Genomic DNA, 23,080 nt, shown 5'->3' on the forward strand with positions numbered 1-23,080 from the left:
AGAGCAATCTAGCAAGTAATTTTAAAATGAAAGCGTAACTACGTTTGTATGGAGAACCGAGCTTACTGCGGACTCTAGATTTGCTTGTATGAAAATGTTGGCAGTAACTGCCACTTTCCATGCATTAACCTGTAGATAACTGTCATATTTTAACGTCGTTTAGTTAGTTGATTGTGTGTGGTACAATCTGCCCTTATTCTTGTTAACAATATCCATATCTCATCTTGTAACCCGTATAATAAAATCAGCAATATTTACAACTTCATAGGTACATCAAAAACCTTATCTCTATATTCACAAATTACTAGATTCACTAGTTGTCTTTCGTGGCTGGATAATTACAATATAGTCTCATATAATACATGCATTTAATAATTATGACATTCATTTGAACACAAAATAAAGCTCTGAAGGAATTATTTAGTAACCATTAATTCATGTACAGTCGTAACCCCTACATATAATGGTCAACATCTATACAAAGCTAAAATTCTACTTATTAATCTAGATTGTAAATAAAACATTTTAATCCATAAATTGGAACATTTGGAATTTGAAAATAAAAACAATACTTTCTAAAGGCATTTAGATGCGCAGTTGTATATATTTTTTATCTCATTTAAAACCAAATTCTTAACAAAGCTATAATCAAATCCAACTTGTTTTCCAATTAATTATATTTATAGGAATAATGTAGACATATGTATGACCTTGGATAACATTCTTGTTACCTTTTTATACCTTTGTTGACGTAAAAAAGATTGAATAAGACATTGGCTTTATATAAATCTGTCTGTCTGAAATACTGTGAGAGGATGGATGAATGATACTTTTTGATTTATTTTCTTTTCTATTGTTTAATCTTATTTTTGACATGAAATTGTATATTACCTAGTTGCATATTTTAAATCACTTGACATTTTTAATTTATATTTATTCCATGACTAAATTATAATTCAATAATTATGTACTATTTTTGCTATTTGCATGTATAAATTTGCCAGCGCTTTGGTGCGAACTGTAATGCTGTGTAAATATATTGTAATAAATAATAAATAAATAATAAATTGAAACTTATTTTTTGCAATACAACGCAATTATAAATCATAACCAACCATAATTTGAAATGCAACCAATTCAAAAATAGCAAGTCAAATACACATAGCAGAAAAGAAAAATTATAAGAAACACATTTTAAATCCGCATTAGTAAACGACTCATTATATTTTTTTTATATACAGCTTTATACTTAATGATTTAAAACGGAAAATATTTGTTTAATTGTGGAATAATATTAAGTTTATCTTGATATGCTTTCAAATTACTTAATATATCCAAAACGACTACATTACTGGAATTGGACCCCATTATGCAATCCGCTAAGAACAATTTATTTTCAAGTTCTGTTACTTAATTTGGAAACAAAAAAAAGAAGTTGGTAAAAGGATTGGAAACCCGTCTAGACTAAAACACTTTAAATATATTTCTGAAAGGTTCTAACTAAATACATAGAAGGGTCCAAAGTTAGCAACACTCAATCACAGTTAAGACTAGCGTTTATAAAATACTTATCTATCTTTGGACAATCTATCTGGATTTAAATTATCTCAACGTAAGTACAGTCTTTGAAATGATTTCCACGACTTACTTCTTCTGATAGAAGAGACGTTTCTATAAATATGGAAGATTATACAGTGACTTCTTCAGTAAAACGACTTTTGTCATCAAGATTAATTACAATGGCATGTGTCCGCGCGTGGCCTGATCTAACACCTTTCAAAGTCTCTGTACTGCTGGGGCTTGATTTCAATTCACTCTTCTCACTTTTACTACTAAAACCATTCCTACTGGCTACCTCGGGTGGCCTTATGTCACTACAGTTCGCTTCGCCAGATATTTTGAAAACACCGTTCTGCTTGTCGTCGTTCTGTTCTTCGTTTAGTTCAGTTTTTCTCTTTGGAGAATCCGTGGCTATAGTAACGTCAGTGTGACTGGGTTCTGTTTGGCTGTCATCGACAGCTTTTAAAGGACTAAAAGTCTTATGTTTGTAGGCTGGAGGAGCTTCGAAGGGTAGATCTCTGCCACTGCTGCTGGATTCTTCAGCAGGTGTGACCGTACACATAAGGCGGTCAGCTACCGCGCTGAACACAGTATTTAGTTTGAGAGGTGCGGAGTGGTCCGACGTGGTCGGTTTTCTCTCATGTAGCGCTGAAGCATCTTGCATGGCTGTGATGCGTCTGGATATGACACCAGTGCCACACCGCTCTCGTAGCTTCTCAAGTTGATTGCAGATTTTTCTAAACTCCTCCTACGCAAAAATAATTTAGTGTTAAAGTGAGCTTCCTCAATGTAATACATACGAAATCCACCTCAGCGACTAATACTTGCCTCGAGTTCCCTCTCAGTCATGTTGTCACAGAACCTCGTGCTGCGATTGGTGGTCATAGTGTAGGTAGACTCGGCAGCACGAGACCTGAACTTGCCGGTCTTCTCACGCTCATCTTTGCCATGGCCCTTATATACCATGTAAGCCTGTGAACAAAGTACAGGATATTTAAAGTTATTTGTCATTTCATAAATTTGTTTCACAATAAAGGATATTTTAAATCGTGCGAAGTCCTGTCAGAGTACCTCAGACTCAACAACTGTAAAGTAGTTGAATGAGGATACAATCGTATTAACACAATGTAAGCGGGGCCGGGGTTAGAGTTGCTATACGATTCATTACGTATATCAGCGTATATTGAACACTAAGGACTTAAATTCTGTAATAATATAAATAATAAGGTACGCTACAAAGAGACAGCATAAAATCTGGATTCTTCAGAAAAAAATTACAAGTGCTACAGGGATAAAATGCGTGATATTTCAAATTTGTAAGCATTCATAGCCTTATCTTCAAGCGGGCCATGCGATTTCGTCATATATCTTTAAAGACATCTTTTTAATACGGCAAGCATCGTTTTTTTGTATCAACTATTTGTTACCTTCTTTTAGTGTTTGGTTTCAGATAATTACGCTCCGCAAATAAGTTATACTTACTTATTGCAAATAAAAAGCCTTTGTACACATTTACACATTTACTGTACCTATTCTCGCTGTGCACTGAGAGAAAAGTATGACAAAAACACACTTAGAATTACAAAAAAAAACTTAATCCGGGGACAAGGAGAGTCAACTAATAGGAACAAATTGACTTTTCCAATTTCTATTAGTTCTTCCAATTTCTATTATCTGTTTGTTGAAAATAGATTTAGGATTACTGAGCTGTTTGTAGAAATAAATAAACTTTACAGAAATAGTGAAACTTCCATAATTATTACTAAACTTATTTTTTTTGTTAACAGAACTGTTTTTTAATTCCTGGTGATGATTTTTCTCTCAGTGTGTTAAGTGTGTACTTGTTTTGTGCAATAAAGTGTTTACTACTACTACTACTAAAAGTTAAAAATATCGTTATTTTTCCCTGTTTTTATAGTACTGTTTCGAGCACATTGCAAATTAAAATTTTATGAAAAAAATATAACGCTTTAAAAGCATTCAATATAAAAGCATAACCCGAGTACTTTGAAGTGCATTCGATTCGATTCGTTAGATTAGGGTTCTCCCGCGCACATACGATTTTATGAAAATAATATCATGCGCCGTATTTGATAGCACCGAGTGTGCAATTATTATTTTAAACGTCATATTTTCATAGAAAATTGTCGCTTACAGTAACACTTCCACACTCTGTGTTAACAAACACGGTGCAGAGTTAGGTTAGCCTGACTCCATCTCTTATAAGAAGTAAGATAATTTTTATATTAAGCTGCTAGGAAAATATCAGTTCAATCCAAACCAGATTATGAAAAAAATATAAGGTATACCTTATTAGTTGCAGATATTTATACAGCTGATACGAGTAGTACTCGGTTCCTGGAGTATAATTATTTAAGTATGAAACATTATAGCTTTTACGATGTTTTTTGGCAGAAAACTGAAAAACTAATTTGCTACGTAGAAACACCCTGTTAATGTGGTTATTAAATGTGAACTCATTGAACAGATTCCAGTACCTCTTTTAGGTACCTAACACCTAACTGTCTGGCCACAGTTTTCCCGCCGAACCATAATGAAATTAAATTTTTTGTTCGGTAAATTAAAACAAAAAAAAAATTAAATATTCTTAATTTCTATTTAAAGATAATTGTTTCAAAGTAAAGTATCATCTGTTAAAATATCTGCATCTAATAAAGTAGCACCTTATATATTTCGAAACCGGTTACTAAATCGAAAATCACAATTCGCATTTCAATGCGTTTGTTTCCTGACTTGTTTTTGACATAGCTTAGGTATGGTGACAGCTGTCACCTCAGTACAATTCGTGCGTTTTAAGGTTATAAAATAAGGTTATATATGTAGATGACAGTTGTCACAGTAGGTATCCAAACAATGTGAAGAATACTTTCGGATTAGGAGGATCAATGTCGTAATAGTCATTTACGATAAAAGTGCGAAAAATAGGAAATCCTAATTACCTGTTCACATGTGTACAGTACATACTTATGTCCCTTTAAATTTTCGACGGAGTTACGTAATATCCTTATTATAGCACCAGTGTCATAATGTAGCACCAGATGTACTGTAAATAGGATTTATTAAATCGCAGTTGAACCGCGCTCTAAATCATTGTTCAGGGATGCCGGTTGTTTGCCTCAGAGAGTGAACTCCACTGTATGCTGTTCGTACAATCGAATCGGTGCACATGGGCCGGTATTTATTTTGTTGAAGTTTTTTTTTGTTTCCGTCAGAATTCGATAAAGTTTGGTGAATACAGGGTCGAACATTTCTAGGGACTGAGCTGAAAGGATATTGTTACCTATCTAAGTGATCTACAATGGCGTTATTATAATCGTAAAGCTGAATTAAAAAATTAAACAAAATCATTAAAATGAAATATTTTTATATCAGTGACAAACCTACAAAGTTAGAGTTAGTCCAAGAAAAGTTTGCAGCGATTTTGACAGCCCACGCAGTGAAAGTGTCATTTATATACAAGAAAACTTTTATTTATTATGGAAAAACGCTAAACTCAATATTAAAGAAAATTTTAACATGTTTCTTATTATTTATCTATTAGACATGGTCCCCGCTAGGAAAGGTTTCTATTCTGAAATGTATGTCAACTGTAATGTTAGCTATTTCAATAACTTACCTATTTTCATTACTGTCTGATTTGCTGTTATTTATTATCTTCAAATCATGTATATTGCCTAACCGCCTATAGATTAGTTATAGAAGCTAAAGAGAACAAGCGTTCATTACGAAATCGAGCCGCAAAATGTAACATTCGCTCATTTCCCTCCAATTTTGTGTGTTTAGCCGCATTACGGGTTATCTAACCAATTTAGAATGTCACGAGTTCGTTTATTGATAAAAGTAGATGACGTATATTTTGAGCTAAACAGCGTATCGTGTCCGTACAAATAATTTTATAGGCACAGACATAGCACATTTATTCACACTGCAGAAAAAGTAAATAAAACTTTGAAACCTACAAACCTCAGTTTCAAAACTTAAGCATTTTAACTTTACTCAGTCTGTATTCTAGAATCTATTTTTGTACGCAAGAACCCGACTTTTATAAACAGAACCAAAATATAACCACAATATGTACCTATGCAATAAAGATAAAATTGCCAGTAAACTTACAAATTAGTTTTATGACCTTCAAGTGATGACTATAGAAAATTATGATTACGTTTTCCAAAAGACATAACTAAAGAGTAAGACATAAGTACACAAAATTCGTTAATAAGCTGAAAACCTACCTAATACAGCACAGTTTTTATTATCTGCAAAATTTTTAAAACCGATAAAATTTCATTAGTATTAGGTAACTAGTAAGATTATAGAATAATATAGAATAGAATAGAATAACGTTTATTCGAGGCAAAATAAATGAAGAAAACAACACGTAACACAACATATAAGCCACGAAATTGTAGGGACCATTTCGTGACTTAACAGAACTTAGAACATGGAATAGTTAGGTATACATATTAGCAAAAATTGTAAGATTTTGGTACCTATATTTGTGTTTAGGCAATCTTTACCCGCTTCAGAACGAATAAGCTTTGAGTGTCCATTTAAATCAAATCACATCTCTAAAGGCACTAAATGGATCATCAAAAAATGTTAGATAGAACAGTAGTTCGTTAACTCAATCGTAGAAAATGAAATGAATCTCTGTTCACATCTGAACTATTAGTCGAAGAGCTGACTACGCTACTGAACTGTGAAAAAGAGCCAATTTAGTTCTTAAAACAGTTAGAAGTCTAGCCGTGCTGCTGCTTGCACATTTTGCAGATTGCTTCTGATAGCTTCTATTATAAATGACATTTTAGGACTGAGAGGATGGATTGCATTTAGCTGCAACTTAAACGAGAATAGTACTTCGCCTTTGCAATGTTTTTTCTAGATTTGTTGCCTTTGTAAACACACGAAATAAAAATGCCAAATACAGATAAAAACCTTAAAAATAGATAACCTTAAATCAGAATCGTTCTCAATATTGCGAATCTACTCACACGTATGAGAAAAATATCTTTATAGTAAATTATTCGTTCTTGAATATTACGAAAAATCCTAGACATTTAATAATAAGGCTTATTGTTAAAGTAATATCACTTGATGATTAATGCCGTCTGACTCCAATACTGTTGTATATTTCTGGATCAACACAAGGCCGTCGCGAAATTTGGATGTCTCGTGAATATAATAATTAATAATCTAGCTGTTACGCGTGAGTAACTGAGATAATATAAAATTTAATATAGAACATAAAATTATGGTAATTTTCCGTCCAGTTAATGCGAGAATGTTATACAGTGGAACCTCGATAGCACGAATTTCAAGGAAAACGCCCGTACCCAAACCCAAACCCGTAAAGTATGACTGTATGAGATTCAGACTTCATTGATTTCTTCGAGTTACAGAGGGTTTGTAATAAATAATTTTGAGATATAGATGTGATACAACAATACACCAATGTTTTAGGTTGAATTTCATAGTCAGGTATATGGAGGTAAAAATTGCGCTGGATAGCCGTGAAGGGAATAGTTGGTTATTTCATCTTAATTAGGTTAAATATTCAAAATCTCAAGTTACGGAGGTTTTGGGCTTTGAAGGGAAGGGAATAGCATTTTATTTCTTGTTAACGAGGATTCGCCTTATCGAGGTTCGAGTTATTGAGGTTCTACTGTACAAGTAAAAACACATTCTGGTCTCATCATAATTGTAAATGTTATGGACTATGAGCTCTCATAGTCCTAAACGGTCCACTTTAAAAAATTATTATAGGTTTTACAGATAGGTCGTGTAAGCGCCGGTGTTACAAAGGTGCTGCAACAGTTATAATCCCCTCTTACCGTGCCTACCTTGCTCCCGAAGATGAAGCAGAGAAGCAGCGTGACGGTCAGCTGCGTGTGGCAGAAGAAGATGATGTACAGGAGATCGGGGTTGGCTGGCGACTGGAGGAACAGCCTGTGGAACAGTTCTTTTGTCAATTTCACTTTCAAAACATACCCATACGGCGCGATTTGGGAAATGAATTAGAGATTCACTATCTTTACTATTTCATATCTAGTGAATCTCTAATTCATTTCCCGAATCGTGCCGATAGTTTATATTTTTAGGTATTTAAATAAAAGTACTATGAGAAGTATTAGCACAAATTAAATTATTTTCAGAAAATATTTTAATTTGTTTTTATTTTCAGTTTATAAAGTAAACCAAATCTATCCTCAAATGAGGGTAGATGAAAACATTACATGATCAAATAATGTGTCTTAAAGGTCGTTCAGTGACTGATCCAGACGGTTTTGTATTTGGTTGGTTAACCAATAAATGTCATAACTACCCGAAAATGTACAAATTGTTTGTTTACTTTTATTTAAATACCTAATGATACAGAGTATACTTCACAGTCTATAAAACAATAGTCGTTCGACGAAGCCGTCTAGACAGGGCAAATGTGGGGGGTGCGAGGGGCGAGGGGTGGACGCGCGCACCCGAGCTGCATACATCGCCATTGTTATTAGCTCGGTACTACTTAGGGCTACACAGGGCTAGCGTGTCTTATAGTAAGTCAGTTAGTCTTGGCCAGTTGTGTAAAAGTCTGACAACCCTACTGTGTTCTTGTGCGGTGTCGGCATTTATGCACCTATATGTGGCTTGCCACCAGACAAGGGTCTGTCTGTCTGTCTTGTCTGATAGAAAGCTACAAGAGTCCTTTTATGTTTTCTCATATTTTCTTTTAAATAAACATTTTTTTAGTACTATTAAATATTTGTGGTCCATATGCCAGGGATACCATCTATATACAAAAAGTGATGAGTGGTAATGATTTGTCGATAGATTTTCATTTGGTATGCGTGTCAATGAAGGAGGTTCTGCTAATCTGTGTGTGCAATTTAATAATTCCATAGTTAATATGCAGTTTTTTTTTACTTTTAATTTGTTTATGCTCAACAATTGAAGCAGATTTTTTTTTAATTCAAGATAATAATTTTTAGTTCTATTTAATTACCGTTGTGTGCAAGTAACAAAACTCTATCAACAGCTGTCAATACCATTCGTATTTTTATAAATAAATAAATACCCTAATATCTTAGTTAATCTCTAATAACATCACGATTTGAGCTGACGAAAGGAACATTCTCCCCGTTGCGTACCTCGCCTTCAAAGCGAATCAAACTCAAAGGAAAACCAAGTAAATATTTAACGTTCCTACGTCGATAATATTAAAAGGCATGTTTTTGTGCAATTCTCAACTCATTTTATGAGATTCTATGAAGTTATTATTTCCTGGAATAAAGTTTTTGACTATTTATAAACTTTGAGTTGTTTGCTTTATGAAAATTAGGTACTTGTATTTCAATTCAGATTCAGACCAACATGACCCGGTTTTTCTTCTGGTTGGTTAGGTCACGTGAATCCTAAAAGAACTTGTGGGACGTACGCCACGCACTTATCCTTGCGTAACTTAACTAAACAAGAGAAAATCTGGTCTTTTAGCTTCATCCACAACGAAGTTTTACTGAGATCGATAATGATCTAATTGTTTTTTTATATTGCTGGGCATAACCAAGCGGGGTTGTGCTAAGAAAAAGGCATAAGAGTATAGTGTGACATTAAATAGTAGAAATTAAATAAAATGGAACTAAATAAATTCCATACTAAATTGTTGCCATGTCAAAAATGTGACAGTTCCGTAGGAAGTGGCGCCCTCAATAATTTTCTACAATTTCTTGTCGGACTATAAATGTATAAATACCTACTTCATAATAACTCCGATAAAGCTTTTTACAAATGCTAAATTTTAATTACCTAAATAAAATTAAGAAAACTAAGCCCTTAGTGGTCTGAGTCTTTCAATGAACCCCGGCGAGGTTAAGTGGCCGGGAGACCAATTTAATTTCCTAAATAGGATCCCTTAGGACCAACGAGATTGGTAAATAATTTCATCCTCCTGATATCGAGTTTAAATTGTAATTTTGCTTTTTATTACGGGATTGCCAGTGAAGCAAATTATTTTTGATAATTTTTTTCGGGTATTTTGACGCCTGATTTCGGCTTGACCCATTTAACATTTTATAATATAGAAATATTGATAAAAGTACTTAACTGTTTCCGAGGTATTTAATTTGAAACATTTGAAAATTTTTATCCAAGCTATGGTTTTACAAAAGCATTTTCCTCTTCTTTTAAAGTTAGAAAAGTAACTTGAAACAGGTTATAAAAACAGTGCCAACTTTTTACCTCACATTACCAATAGTTTTGAGGCTTCAGTAGAACACGCAACACAAACACATACAAACTTCATCTAGTACTTATAGACAGCTAAAATCATTAGGCACCATTTAGACGGCGCGCGAGAATTCGCATGTGAGTTTCATTACATTACATTACGGCATTTGATCGGTCGGCTAAATTTGATGTAACCTCAATCTGTAAACTCGTATGCGAGTTCGAGTCTACATGAGTCCTTAAATTCATAACCTTCATGTAGTAGGATAGGTTGATATTCTTTAATTGGGTAGTTTTAATCAAACTTCTTAACTAAGGAAATTATGAGTTTGAAAACTATAACATTGTATAACAAAGTTAATATAAATAATATCTATCCCAATTTCACACACATAGTATGTATGTAGAAGAGATTTTCACAAGTTTATTTACCAAGACATTTAACAAGTTCCGAGTAAACAAAATCGTTTAATTATGATTCCTTCAATAATGAAAGTCTGCAATTCCAGACTATCCAATTACAAGTATTCTTAATTAAAACTTTGAAATACTCTCGTACATTTATTTTTATTTTACGCGCAATCTTTGTAATACTGCGATGTCCTTGTTGTTATCAAAGACCTTTCATCTTTTGGACGTGACTTCCTTGTTATATAACAAAAATTGTATTTACGAGCAAAGGAAAATACAGTGACAATTTGTGCACTTTGCTCGTTCGTTTCTTTTTTCTTTCTCATAGGGTAATTCGCCGGTAACTGGCCGCTGTTAGTAATTGGACACCCTAAACTAAAAATGAATTCTATTCACCTATAAACAGAATTCATTTTAGTATAAGGTTTCAATAACTGGCCAGCCTTCAATAACTAGCCGCCTTATACTAAAATATTTTTGTATAAGGCGGCTATGTTTAGGTGTTTATATGTTTTTAGGTGAATATAATTCATTTGGTGGCTAATTACTAACAGTGGCCACTGGCGAATTACCCTACTATACTACATACTTTAAGTCAAATGGTGGCCATTTTGAGGCTAAGAAATTTTTTAAATGAATTATGGACTAGTGTACTAGATATGTTAAGGACAGATTTGGAGGGGATGGTCAGAGAATCGGCATAGCTGTCACAGAATCGGCATCGGCATGGCTATGTAGAAGATACACTATGTTTTCATCCTGAGTTAATAATAGGCCCAGTGCATGAACTATAGGGGGCAGCATAGGAGCCGTCAGATTTTTGGCGCGAGGCGTAAATGTGTCGTTTATGCTTCCGATGTAGCCCACAAGATGGCAGAACCTACTATGCACAAGGAAACGTACCGATGAGAATGGTAGATGGTAGCACTTGCTTTGGCAATGTATATGTGCACAACGCGCATGATCCCGATACCTTGATACGACCTTGCAGATCGCTCACGCTGATTGGTGCATGTGAAATGAAGTGAATGTCGTGCGTGAGATGCGCACCAATCACCAAGAAGATCGTCAAGGTCGTATCAAAACCAGTTCAAAACCATAACAAGTTGTTAAATCTCAATCAGGCTCTCAGTCTACGCTTTGTGCCGCCGACACAGAATAAATAATAGTACCTACTAGGTACAGAAGCATCACATCACATACCATAGGATGTCGTAAGTGTTGTGTGTAGGCAAAGTGACAACCCTAGCGTACAAGTGAATAATCATGATCAAGTGTGGGTAGTTTGAAAAACCCGCGCAGCAAGATGTTGATACAATTCCTCGCCAGTCTGCCTGTGACTACGAACGTAACGTCACGTTCGAAACGTCAGGCCATAAATAAACGTAAGTTTTACGCGATTAAGTCCCGTGTTAGTTATAAAAGTATAGGTTCAGACAGAAAGTTCACTCTCTAACAAAACGCATCTATTACGACAAATATGACCACAAGGTGGCGCAAGCGCGAGCAGGCTTCCGTTCCGTAGCGGTGCGCGGCAACTACTACTGCTAAACACCAAACTTGGTGTGGGCCGCATGTACTTGTAGCGACGCGATGAAATCGCGTAATGAGCCACGCCTGCTGCCGATCAGAAACATACTTACATAGATATGTTTAAGAAGACGGAGAGCAGGAACTCGTTGTAGATGGCCATGGAGATGAACCGGCTTTCGTTGAATTCCGAAGGTGCTTTCCTGACCATGATGCACAATCTGATACCCCACATAAGGAATATCACCTCCACTGTGGACAAAAATTAGTAATTAATATCCCTATCCTATAGTACCTTCTCAATGGTTTTCCGAAAGCCATAAGTGTGGGAAAAAAATAATAAAATAAAATACCGAAATGTTCTTTCCCGTCCACTTACCAGATACTCTAGTTTGTAGAAACAAACTAATACGACGAATAGGCATTATAGGAACAGAATAGAATAGAATAGAAATATTTTTATTCGTGAGCACAAACACAAAAAAGAAAATTATACAAGCAGAGAAACATGAAAAAGGAGAAAGTGCCACGAAATGGTCTCACCTCAGCATGTTGCTGGCGACTTCCAGCGCTGATCTTCCGATGAGAACATCCAGTGCAGTCGTGCTGAGGTGAGACCATTTCGTGGCATTTTCTCTTTTTTATGTTTCTCTGTTCTGTATAAGTTTTTATTTTGTGTTTGTGCTCACAAATAAAATTATTTCTATTTAAATTTTTTCTATTTCTATTTCAGTGAAACAATCACGACATGCAATAATATTATTACCTCCATGTGCCTAAATTGTACAAATTGTACAGTTGTTCTTTAGTCGCACCTAGGCGAGCGAGATATGTGCACGTGCTAACGAGTACACATTCATTTATATTCAACAACGAGGGCAACATAGATTAATGGTAATGAAATAAGTATGGAAATAACTATTTCTTGTGCTCCTTATGCATGAAAATAAAATATTTATAGCCATATAAAATTATTGGTAAATAAATAGGTGATTGTCAAATAGTTTGCAGGCGAACTTGATGGCATTGTAGTAGGTACATTACTTTGTAAGTCTCTTGGCAACAATATTGTAAAGGTAGGGTAGGTGAAAATTCAATTTAGAAGCCGCCAATAAAACACGTCGTTTTCGTTATTTTATGACCTAACCTTATTTTGGTGTGGCTTTAAAACTGAAACCTTAAAATTTTTCAATCGCGTTAGGTCATAAAAATATGTGCCAAGACTACCAGGCAAGTAGCGAGTCATTAAATCGACAATGTATGGTAGTAGAAATTCGCCAAGGTACATCGTAACACTATAACAAGTGACATACACAGCAGGTGTAAGTGACATACGGCTCGATTCGGGAAATGAATTAGAGACTCACTAGATACGAAATAGTAAAGATATGTGACGTTCCACTGCAAAAGGTACCTTACGGCAACTGGCGCCGCGATTCCGGAAATGAATTAGAGATTCAGTAGATATGAAATGGTGAAGATATGTGACGTTCCACGAAAAAAAGTACCTTATGGCGGCCGGCGCTTACGTCGCATAGCGCCGCAATAATATTGGAGCGGCGTTAATAATAGCGTAGGCGCCAACCGCCATAAGGTACCTTTACCGTGGGACGTCACATATCGTATCTAGTTAATCTCTAATTCATTTCCCGAATCGCGCCGACTATAAAGTCGTATTTTTTTTACAACCAGCTTCAAACCAAATAATATATTAACACTAATATGGATTTATAACTCACACGTTGTAAAAGAGTGGTCCCACCAATCCGTGTTACACAAATACGCCTTCAAATCTTCCTTAGTCCTCCCTACAATGACGGCAGGAGGCGCCACCAGCGTACGAATGGCGAGCAACACGCACGCTACCCCTACTATGATGCCGATCCGCCGCAATAGATACATGTCGGATATTTTGACCGCCTTTGCTGACCGTACTTGGAAAATCACGGATATTCTGCGAACAAAATAGTTTTAGTGTTTATTAATATAAATTTAAATTACTAAAAGACATAAACAGGAATATAAAACTAAAACTAACTACAATTAAAATTAATATTTTAAGGAGGAAAGAATGTGATGTTTTAAATGTTAAGACGGGGCGGTAAGTCAGGAAATTAGAACGCAACTAAAGATAAGGCGGACCGCGCGAAACTTGCGACGGAAGATATGGCCGTCGCGCGGGTTTTTACCTTTTATCATAATTACTTTGAAAAATACTTCTGTTTAAAATACAGAAAATTGGGTTTGGTTGGAATCTGGCCTTGCAAATATAGTCTAGTTTCCTTGTGTATTTTTCATGGCATTGATGGTCCTTGATTTGTAAGAATTCAATATAAACCTTCGATTTTGCCATAAAGGACCTTCGTTAGTCCTCCCCTTTATGAACGATAGCAAAATACTAAAGAACCAAAACGAACACTTACAGCAACTGATAACCGTCATCCAAAGCTACTCGTAATATATAATTTAAATAAGCTTATATTTCCGATTGTACTTTTCCTTATGTAGTCATTTTCTTTTCATTCAAGTTTTTTTTCCAAACTCAATATGGTTGCGTTGTTTTAACAGAAAGTTATAATGGCTACCTTCGCTTGCCATCAGTTTAACGTCATCATAATATTACTCGTATAAACATAAGTGTGCCATTGTATCAGTTTAATTTAATACCAACAAGTGGTCCAAAATTGATTTTTGTATGATGACGAAGCCTGCGTTGTGGATCTGAAGGTGTGCTGTTGTTATTATAATGTTTTTTTTGCTCAATATAGTTAGATTTGTTTGTAAATTTTAAGGACAACGTACATACGAATATTGCAAGTAAACTAATTTAATGATAATAGCTTTCAAAAACCTACTCTTTCGAATCATCAGTACCGTTTAAAAAAAAATATTATAAGACATTTAATTTATTACACAAATTGACTAAGCCCCGCGGTAAGCTCAAGAAGGCTTGTGTTGTGGGTACTCAGACAACGATATATAAGATATATATTTAAGAGGGGAATACCGAAAGAGCATTAAATGCTATAATATGAATTGAATGGAAAAAACAACTACACAAAATAAATTAGATTCAGTAGCTGTGATTGCCAATTTTTTACACTTGGATAGAAAAGTCAAGACACGAAACTTGAATCCAAAACAGTTATTAAGAAGCAAATCTCATTTCAAACTTACTCGATCAATGTCAACGAAAAAATATTTTGAAATCTCTTGGGTTTATTTATTACACAAAACCCTAACATAATCTAAGTTTTAAAATCACGTTTGAAATATGCTTTTATCTCTACTTAATCTTCGACGTATTTACATTAAATAATACAAATCTTTATTTTTCAATACCCAAGGCTCATTACCTCTGTCGAAATGAATCCATGAACTATTTTTGGTATATCAAAGCCTACGTTCCCTAAGGATGCCCTTTGGTTGCCCTTTGGATACCCTTTGGATACCCAAAGAAAAACCGTAAGAGATTGAAAGTATTATTAGTTTTCAAGGGGAATTCTGTTATCGCAACATCTGGAGATGCAGTGAGAATATTGATTTTTTATTTGAATATTCTATATTTAAATAGTAATTACATGATAGTATCCAGAGATTGGAAGCTTTTGAGGATTTGACACATTTTTCTTGTTGAGTTAGATAAGATCCATATCTAATATGTATTTAGGTCAAACATACTAATATATTAAATATGACTATATAAGTTTAAAGTAGATGGGAAAAGGCCTGGACGTGGACGCAGTCGAATACGTTGATCTGACCAGATCCGCATATTAACTCCACAGTTCACATGGCTCTCCACACTGCCAGAGACAAACAGATGGAGAAAGAAAGATCACACTGGCCTTTCGGGTCTAATATCTTACCTCCACGTTTTCAACATAAGAGCTCCATATGTAAGACAGAAGCCAACTTCTCTGAGCCACACCCTTGCCGTACACGTGAACACAGTCGGGCGTCCGTACATGACCAGAGTCGTACAGTAGATGAGGAACGCTCCCAAAACTATGACTCTGAGTAGAGCTGGACTTGCAGCGCGGACAACCTGGACAAAAAAAAATAGTTGAATAAAATTAAGAAAAATATATAATCGATAAAAAACGCAAATATAGGTCAAGCGAGCGACGGACTTCAGACCACAAATGTTATGTGATGTCACGAAATTCTTACGGCACGAGTCCAAATTGCACTTTGTCGGTTTTTTTATTGATTGTAATTGGAGCTTTTAGATATTTTTTTTATAGTTTACATACAGAAAAACTCGGGCATTATGAAGAAGATATATATAATACGAGGTTGATCATAAATTTGACGTTTCATATGAAAATATTTTAACACCCACTGTAAAGTAATAAGTTAATTAGGTTGTGGCTGATAGTCCTTTGGGAACATAAAAAGTTTATATTTTATTAAAGCCCACATTTGAGCTAAATACGTAGGTACGAGACGGTTTGTGAAGTATCAATAATCAAAGAAAAATAACAGTCATGCATCAAAATATAGCTGGTATTTTAGGCAAAAGAGATTTGATGGAGGCGGCAATTATCGATTTAGAAACATTGACTGGAAGTATCGATGTTATTTGTCTTAGTGAGACCTTTATCAAATCTGGAGCTGTTGCAAATCTTACTATGAGTAACTACAATGTCGCATCATCATATTGTAGGGAACATGAAAGAAGAGGCGGCACATGTATCCTAGTAAAAAAAAACATTGAATTTAAGACATTGGATTATATACCATCATTATCTCTTAAGTACGACTTTGAAGCATGTGGCACAGAAATCCCATTATATAATATGATAATAGTGTGCGTTTATCGCACGCCATCATCGAACGTTAATGTTTTCTTTGCCTCACTTAGTCAGGTTTTACAAAAGGTAACTAAAAATAAATCAAAACATATAGTACTATGTGGAGATTGGAACATAGACTTTATAAAGGAAAGTAAAATTAAGAAGGATCTAACATCAATCCTGTCAAATTATAATCTAGACAGTCATATAGTAGCTCCTACCAGGAAAAAGACATGTACTGACTTAATTGCTAGTAACATATCGGACTGTAAACCTAATATTTATACTTTGGATCTGTCGGACCATGAAACATGTCAAATACTTTCATGCAATGTAAAAATGAACAATAAACTTAAAGCCAGGCCCAAGTTCTGGCGTGAAATAATAAGAGACTACAGTCAAGATAATTTACGAAAGTTTAGTGATTGTATGTCTGCCTTATCATTTACTGATATAATTAACGAAACAGATACAGATAAAGCATTCAGTGAATTTCATGACCTTGTAATCTTGTTTTATAACTTATGTTTTCCCTTGATTAAAAAAACAAATCAAAATAAACCCATCATGAATAAATGGCTCACAAAAGGAATCAAGATTTGTTGTGCTAATAAAAGAAAATTACATAGAGCTGCAGCTAGGTATTCCGAAAATAAAGAACTAATGAATCAATACAAGGTATATACAAGATTACTTAAACGATGTCTACATAAATCTAGGCAGATTGCTAACTATCGTTTCATTAAGAACTCTAAAAATGTATCCAGAGCTTCTTGGCAATTAATAAAAAACAATTGCGCTGTTAATACCAATAATAATGATATCATTGAAGCTAGTAAAATGGACCCTAAAACTTTGGCAGATAAATTTAACAACTTTTTTATAGAATTGACTAACAAAAAAAAAGGATATAATGTAAAATCATGTCAGAATATCCAGCAAAATACAAATAGCTTTTTCCTTTTTTCAGTAAACTCAACAGACATTCAAAAGGCAATAAAACTACTGAATAATACGAATTCCACAGGTTATGATGGCATATGTACTAAGGTTCTGAAATTAAATGCCAAAGTCTTAGCTATCCCTCTGGCTCATATTATGAACTTGTCATTCTTACAAGGCGTTTTTCCGGAACGCTTAAAATATTCTGTTGTAAAGCCTATTCATAAGAAAGGTCCCAAGACAGAATTAAACAACTATAGGCCAATTACCCTCATTCCAGTCATATCGAAAGTTTTTGAGAGAATAATGTATGATAAGATAATGAAGTTTATAACAAAAAATAAAATTTTAGCTGAAAATCAATTCGGATTTAGAAAGAATAGCTCGACATCTCTAGCGTGTTATCATCTAGTAAGGGAAGTAATTGAAAGCCTTGATAAACAAATTCCAATTGTTGCCGTGTTCTTAGATATGAGCAAGGCTTTCGATTTTGGAGATCACCAAATTCTGCTTCATAAATTAAACAGATATGGTATAAGAGGTCCAGCGTGGGACTGGATCGCTAGCTACCTTAGAAGTCGTCACCAGTGTGTTGAAATCACCAGCATCGACGGTAATGACAAAATAGCTTATAAATCGTACTACAAACCTAACACAACTGGCGTGCCGCAGGGCAGTATCCTGGGCCCTTTGCTATTTTTACTCTATATTAATGATCTCCCAAATGTAGTAAGCCATGATACTATCCTCTTTGCGGATGACACAACGCTGCTCATTAAAAATGATGACGATACGCCATTTGATGATAAAATCAACCAAGCTTTAGTAAATGTAATAGACTGGCTAGAAAACAATAATTTAAAAATTAACATAAATAAAACAAAAATGATACAATTTCAGACATACCGAAGTAAACATATTGATTTAGAAATTAAGTACAATGATTCAAAAATTGAAGAAGTAGATTCTGCATCTTTCCTTGGAATAAACATTGACCACTTCTGTAATTGGAAGAGCCACATTGATAGCCTACGCACTAAATTGGATCGATTTGTTTATGTACTCTATCGTATTCGCAATGTGGTTTCGGAAGCAGCCGCTCTTTCGGCATATCACGGGTATGTGTCATCCCTATTGAGATATGGTTTGATTATATGGGGGAACTCAGTCGATGCTGACATCATATTTAAGACACAAAAAAAATGTGTGAGGTCTCTATCTGGGGCTTGGCAATTAGATCACTGCAGACCGTTATTTAGGCACAATAAAATCTTGACATTACCTGCAATGTACATCTTTGAAATATGTACATTTGTCAAAAAGCACCCCACATGTTTTAAAACTATCACCATGAGGTCTCAAAGAGGTACACATCGATGTAATCTGTGCATACCCAGGACAAACCTTTCACTAAGCAGAAAAAACGTGCATTACATGGCAATACAATTATTTAACACTTTTACTGACGATTTTAAGGCCCTTCCAATTAAATTATTCAAAAAGCACTTGTTTGATCATTTGATAGAGAGTTGTTATTATTCAATTGATGAGTTTTTGACATTATGTAAATTATAAGCTATTATTATTGATGTGTACATTGATTATGTTTTATAATGATTGTATATTTTTATATAAGACAAATTGTAATCTTAAATGATATTGACAATCTATGATTTTATTATTAATTATTATTAATTGTATTTTTATTATTTTTCAATGTGTCATTTTAATGGAAGTTTAATATTAGATAGTAATTTAAGAATATTTGTACGCCATGTATTATGGTAAATTAAGGATTGGAAACAATATTATGTAACATCAATTTATACCCTTTTTTACACAAATAAACTATTCTAAACTATTCTATTCTATTCTATAATAAATTCAGAATACCTACAATGAACGGCATACAGAAGATAGCAAATCCGACACTACGAGCCGTCACCTTTCGGCCTTCGACCGATTTAAAGCATGTTCAATTTATCTAATTCAAATTACAAACATAACGTTCTTACCCTGACATGTCCATATTTGATGGTGAAGTACACAATGAACGGCAGGCAGGAGATGAAAAAGCAGGCAAGGGCCAAGATGGTAGTCCGTGCCACCCAGTTAAGGGCGGCTACGCACGGCGAGCCGTCAACACATGCCTCGCAGCCCTCGGCGCACGGGAGGCATTCGAAAGCATGCTCGGTAGAGTAGAGGCTTCGCTGGTTCTGTAAATAAAGGTGAGTTGAAAGTGTGTTTAAGTAATATTATATTTTATTACCTGAATTGATAAGGCAGTGAAAAGGACTAGAGTCAGACCAAGAAAAGTCTACAGCGGATTTGGTAGCCCACGTAGTGCAAGTGTTATTTTAAACGTCAAACTTCTATGAAATTATGACGTATAAATAACACTTGCACTGCGTGGGCTATGTAACGTGGGGTGGGTAGGTAAATAATATCAGACATTCTTAGACGTCATGCTCCCTGGAAACCCCACTGTCTGTTTTGTGATTTATTGAAACGTAATGCTGATGTACACAATATGTACTGAATTAGTACATACTTAAAAAAAAATGTACCTCAATAGATCGAGAGTACAATTAACTCAATTCGGACTTGCTGTAGAGCATCTCCCCAGCAACCCCAAAATATAATTAAAGAAAATTCACGTAAATACTTACTTTTTAGCAAAAAATACGCCTAAAAAAATTGTACTGCAGTTTTTAACGTTGATTGAGTTAGCCATGGCTAGTTAAATTACCTAATTGTCGCCAGGACGCAAGCGCCTCCAGCAGACTTCTCAAACGTACGAAACTTTGTATTTTTATATAGGTACAATGAGATACATACATTTTATTTATGTTATGAACTTGGTTTCTGGTGAGAGTACCAATATTTTCTTATCAACCAGCAATGGTGTAGTTGCATTGATCATAAACGTATGTACTTATTTTTAGTCGTGCCTACGTGTTTTTTATATGACGTTATTGAAGTATCTTGATAACGTTAAAACGAAGATTAGGTACTTTTATTTTTATTGCTAGGTAGGTACTTATAAGAGTTATAATTCATAAAACCATATTTTTTATCTCATTTTTAATTGTTTAACGTAAAATATCACATACGACAAGAAAACATAACAAACAAATCGATTGAAAACTATTTTTAAGTTATCTTATTGATAAAATATCATCATCTAAACATAATATAAACCCATATAGTCTGGCTAGCCAAAATTGTTGACAGATATTTCGTTGTTGTATTACCAATTGTCTATGATTAAAAAAAAAGCTAAAAGTCAGTTGTCAATTTATGTCATTCATTCAAATTGTTTGCGGTTTATAAGGGGTTTATTTTAAATAATATTAATAATGTCTATACTGAGTGAGGTTCGCAAACTATTATTTAAGCTCGTAAATAATTACGACAATGTGCGAAGTCGACGTGTAGCGTTGCATAACGAAAACCTGCAATGTTTACAACTCCTAAACAAATGTAAACAGATTAGGAGGCTCTCACTAAATATTTTGATACTTATCATTTAGCATATTTGGCATAGTACTTATGTATTTTTTTTGGTCATGGATTAATATTACGGTATTATCGAGCTAGGTCTTATTTACACTACATTTCATTTTTTGCCTTGAAACAATGGTATATGGTGAGAAAGTGTTAACATATGTGTTTATCGTTGACTGTACTTTACATAGTGGGAGACATTATGTGAGCTGACTTTGAGTGCACATCAACATATATTTAACTCATATCCTTAGGTATCTTCCGTGTGCATAGAAAATCAAAAATATTTTCTAGTATCAAAACTATAATTCCTACTACACAAAGTGTGACCAGCCCAAGATTTTTTGAATTTCCCACCAAACATTTGTGTAATATTTCAGTAGCCAGACTCTAAACATTATCACCTAAACGTATATAAAACTCGATTTTCTTTTTGCATTTTTAATAAAATTAAATATTGATGTAAATAAGTATGTTTGATTGAAATGGTTTACCAAAATTTGTTTTATGTACAGTCATCAGCAATAGTATGTTACACAACTAGGGCCGCAAAAATATATGACGCGCTCTTATTGCACTCCAAATAAGAACGTGTCACATATTTTTGCGGCCCTAGTTGTGTAACATACTATTGCTGATGACTGTACCTTTGTCTTGAGATCATCATAGCAGTACCAGTAAGGTCCCGTTTTACAATGAGCTGTAAAATGACCAAGTCCTGTTGCAACTGTTGGAGGTACAAACTCAATAATTGACGCTAGGTCGTATCGTCTGTTGCTTTGCAGAACTAATGTTTTTGGCACTTCTTTTATAGTCACTGACTACAGTCACGACGACATCAAATATAATATGATTCGATAAATTATAGGTCATCGTAACTGCGCCAAAAGATTGTTCGTTATTACACTTTGTATATTCATTGCTCAACATAGAGTTGGGTAGTTTTAGTTTTACGTTAAACAATTAAAAATGAGATAAAAAATATGGTTTTATGGATTATAACTCCTATAAGTACCTACCTAGCAATAAAAATAAAAGTACCTAATCTTCGTTTTAACGTTATCAACATACTTCAATAATGTCATGTAAAAAACACGTAGGTACGACTAAAAATAAGTACATACGTTTATGATCAATGCAACTACACCATTGCTGGTTGACAAGAAAACATTGGAACTCTCACCAGAAACCAAGTTCATAACATAAATGAAATGTGTGTATCTCATTGTACCTATATAAAAATACAAAGTTTCGTACGTTTGAGAAGTCTGCTGGAGGCGCTTGCGTCCTGGCGACAATTAGGCAATTTAACTAGCCATGGCTAACTCGATCAACGTTAAAAACTGCAGTACAATTTTTTTTAGGCGTCTTTTTTGCTAAAAAGTAAGTATTTACGTGAATTTTCTTTAATTAAATTTTGGGGTTGCTGGGGAGATGCTCTACAGCAAGTCCGCATTGAGTTAATTGTACTCTCGATCTATTGAGGTACAATTTTTTTTAAGTATGTACTAATTCAGTACATATTGTGTACATCAGCATTACGTTTCAATAAATCACAAAACAGACAGTGGGGTTTCCAGGGAGCATGACGTATTCTTAGGGCACTTTGGGAAGTTTGGTTTCAAAGTAGAATCGAGTTTGAAGTCTCGAGAGAGTAATTCTTTGTTAGGAGACTTTTCAAATGCCGGAAAATAGTCCGACATATTTTTATGAGACTATCAGCAACATTTTTATCTGTGCGTCATAAGCCGGCTGGCAAATTGAAAAATAGTTAGCGCCGGTTCGTTTGACATTGTTTTGTCATCAAAAAGAAATTGCCATGCTCGAGATCATTTCACTTCTCTATACAAATCCAGTCAAAAGGTGGCCACTGCTATAAAAAGGTCACCTCATTTTTTTTCAGTACTACGATGTGCGCTCTTGAATAGATCGTCGGTCTGGTTTACCAATCAGTTTATTTTATTAGGTTTGCCGTTTAACCTAGGATATTTGTTGTGTACATATCCGACCAGATTAATGTTTGATTCATAAAGGAAAAGGTCTCTCATTTCCAATTTATCTTGAAACCTATTTATGAAACTGTTTGTAGGTATACCTTA

General features: G+C 34.4%; 1 protein-coding gene across 2 annotated transcripts in view; it reads right to left on the reverse strand.

The window, feature by feature from the left end:
• Positions 1-1,433: 1,433 nt before the first annotated feature.
• Positions 1,434-23,080, reverse strand: part of LOC134789690 (probable G-protein coupled receptor CG31760) — a 158,687-nt gene continuing 137,040 nt past the window's right edge. Inside the window, exons 6-12 of one of the 2 annotated variants that reach the window (XM_063760296.1) lie at positions 19,490-19,690; positions 15,603-15,781; positions 13,473-13,687; positions 11,847-11,985; positions 7,422-7,527; positions 2,389-2,532; positions 1,434-2,308 (exon numbers count right to left, since the gene is read on the reverse strand). In XM_063760296.1, coding sequence (XP_063616366.1) covers positions 1,688-2,308; positions 2,389-2,532; positions 7,422-7,527; positions 11,847-11,985; positions 13,473-13,687; positions 15,603-15,781; positions 19,490-19,690 — 1,605 coding nt within the window. In that variant the 3' untranslated portion in view covers positions 1,434-1,687. Of the gene's footprint in view, positions 2,533-7,412; positions 7,528-11,846; positions 11,986-13,472; positions 13,688-15,602; positions 15,782-19,489; positions 19,691-23,080 lie in introns of both variants that reach the window. The other variant, XM_063760295.1, reaches the window with a different exon arrangement.

Source organism: Cydia splendana, chromosome 4 (assembly GCF_910591565.1).
Source record: "Cydia splendana chromosome 4, ilCydSple1.2, whole genome shotgun sequence".
NCBI lineage: Eukaryota > Metazoa > Arthropoda > Insecta > Lepidoptera > Tortricidae > Cydia > Cydia splendana.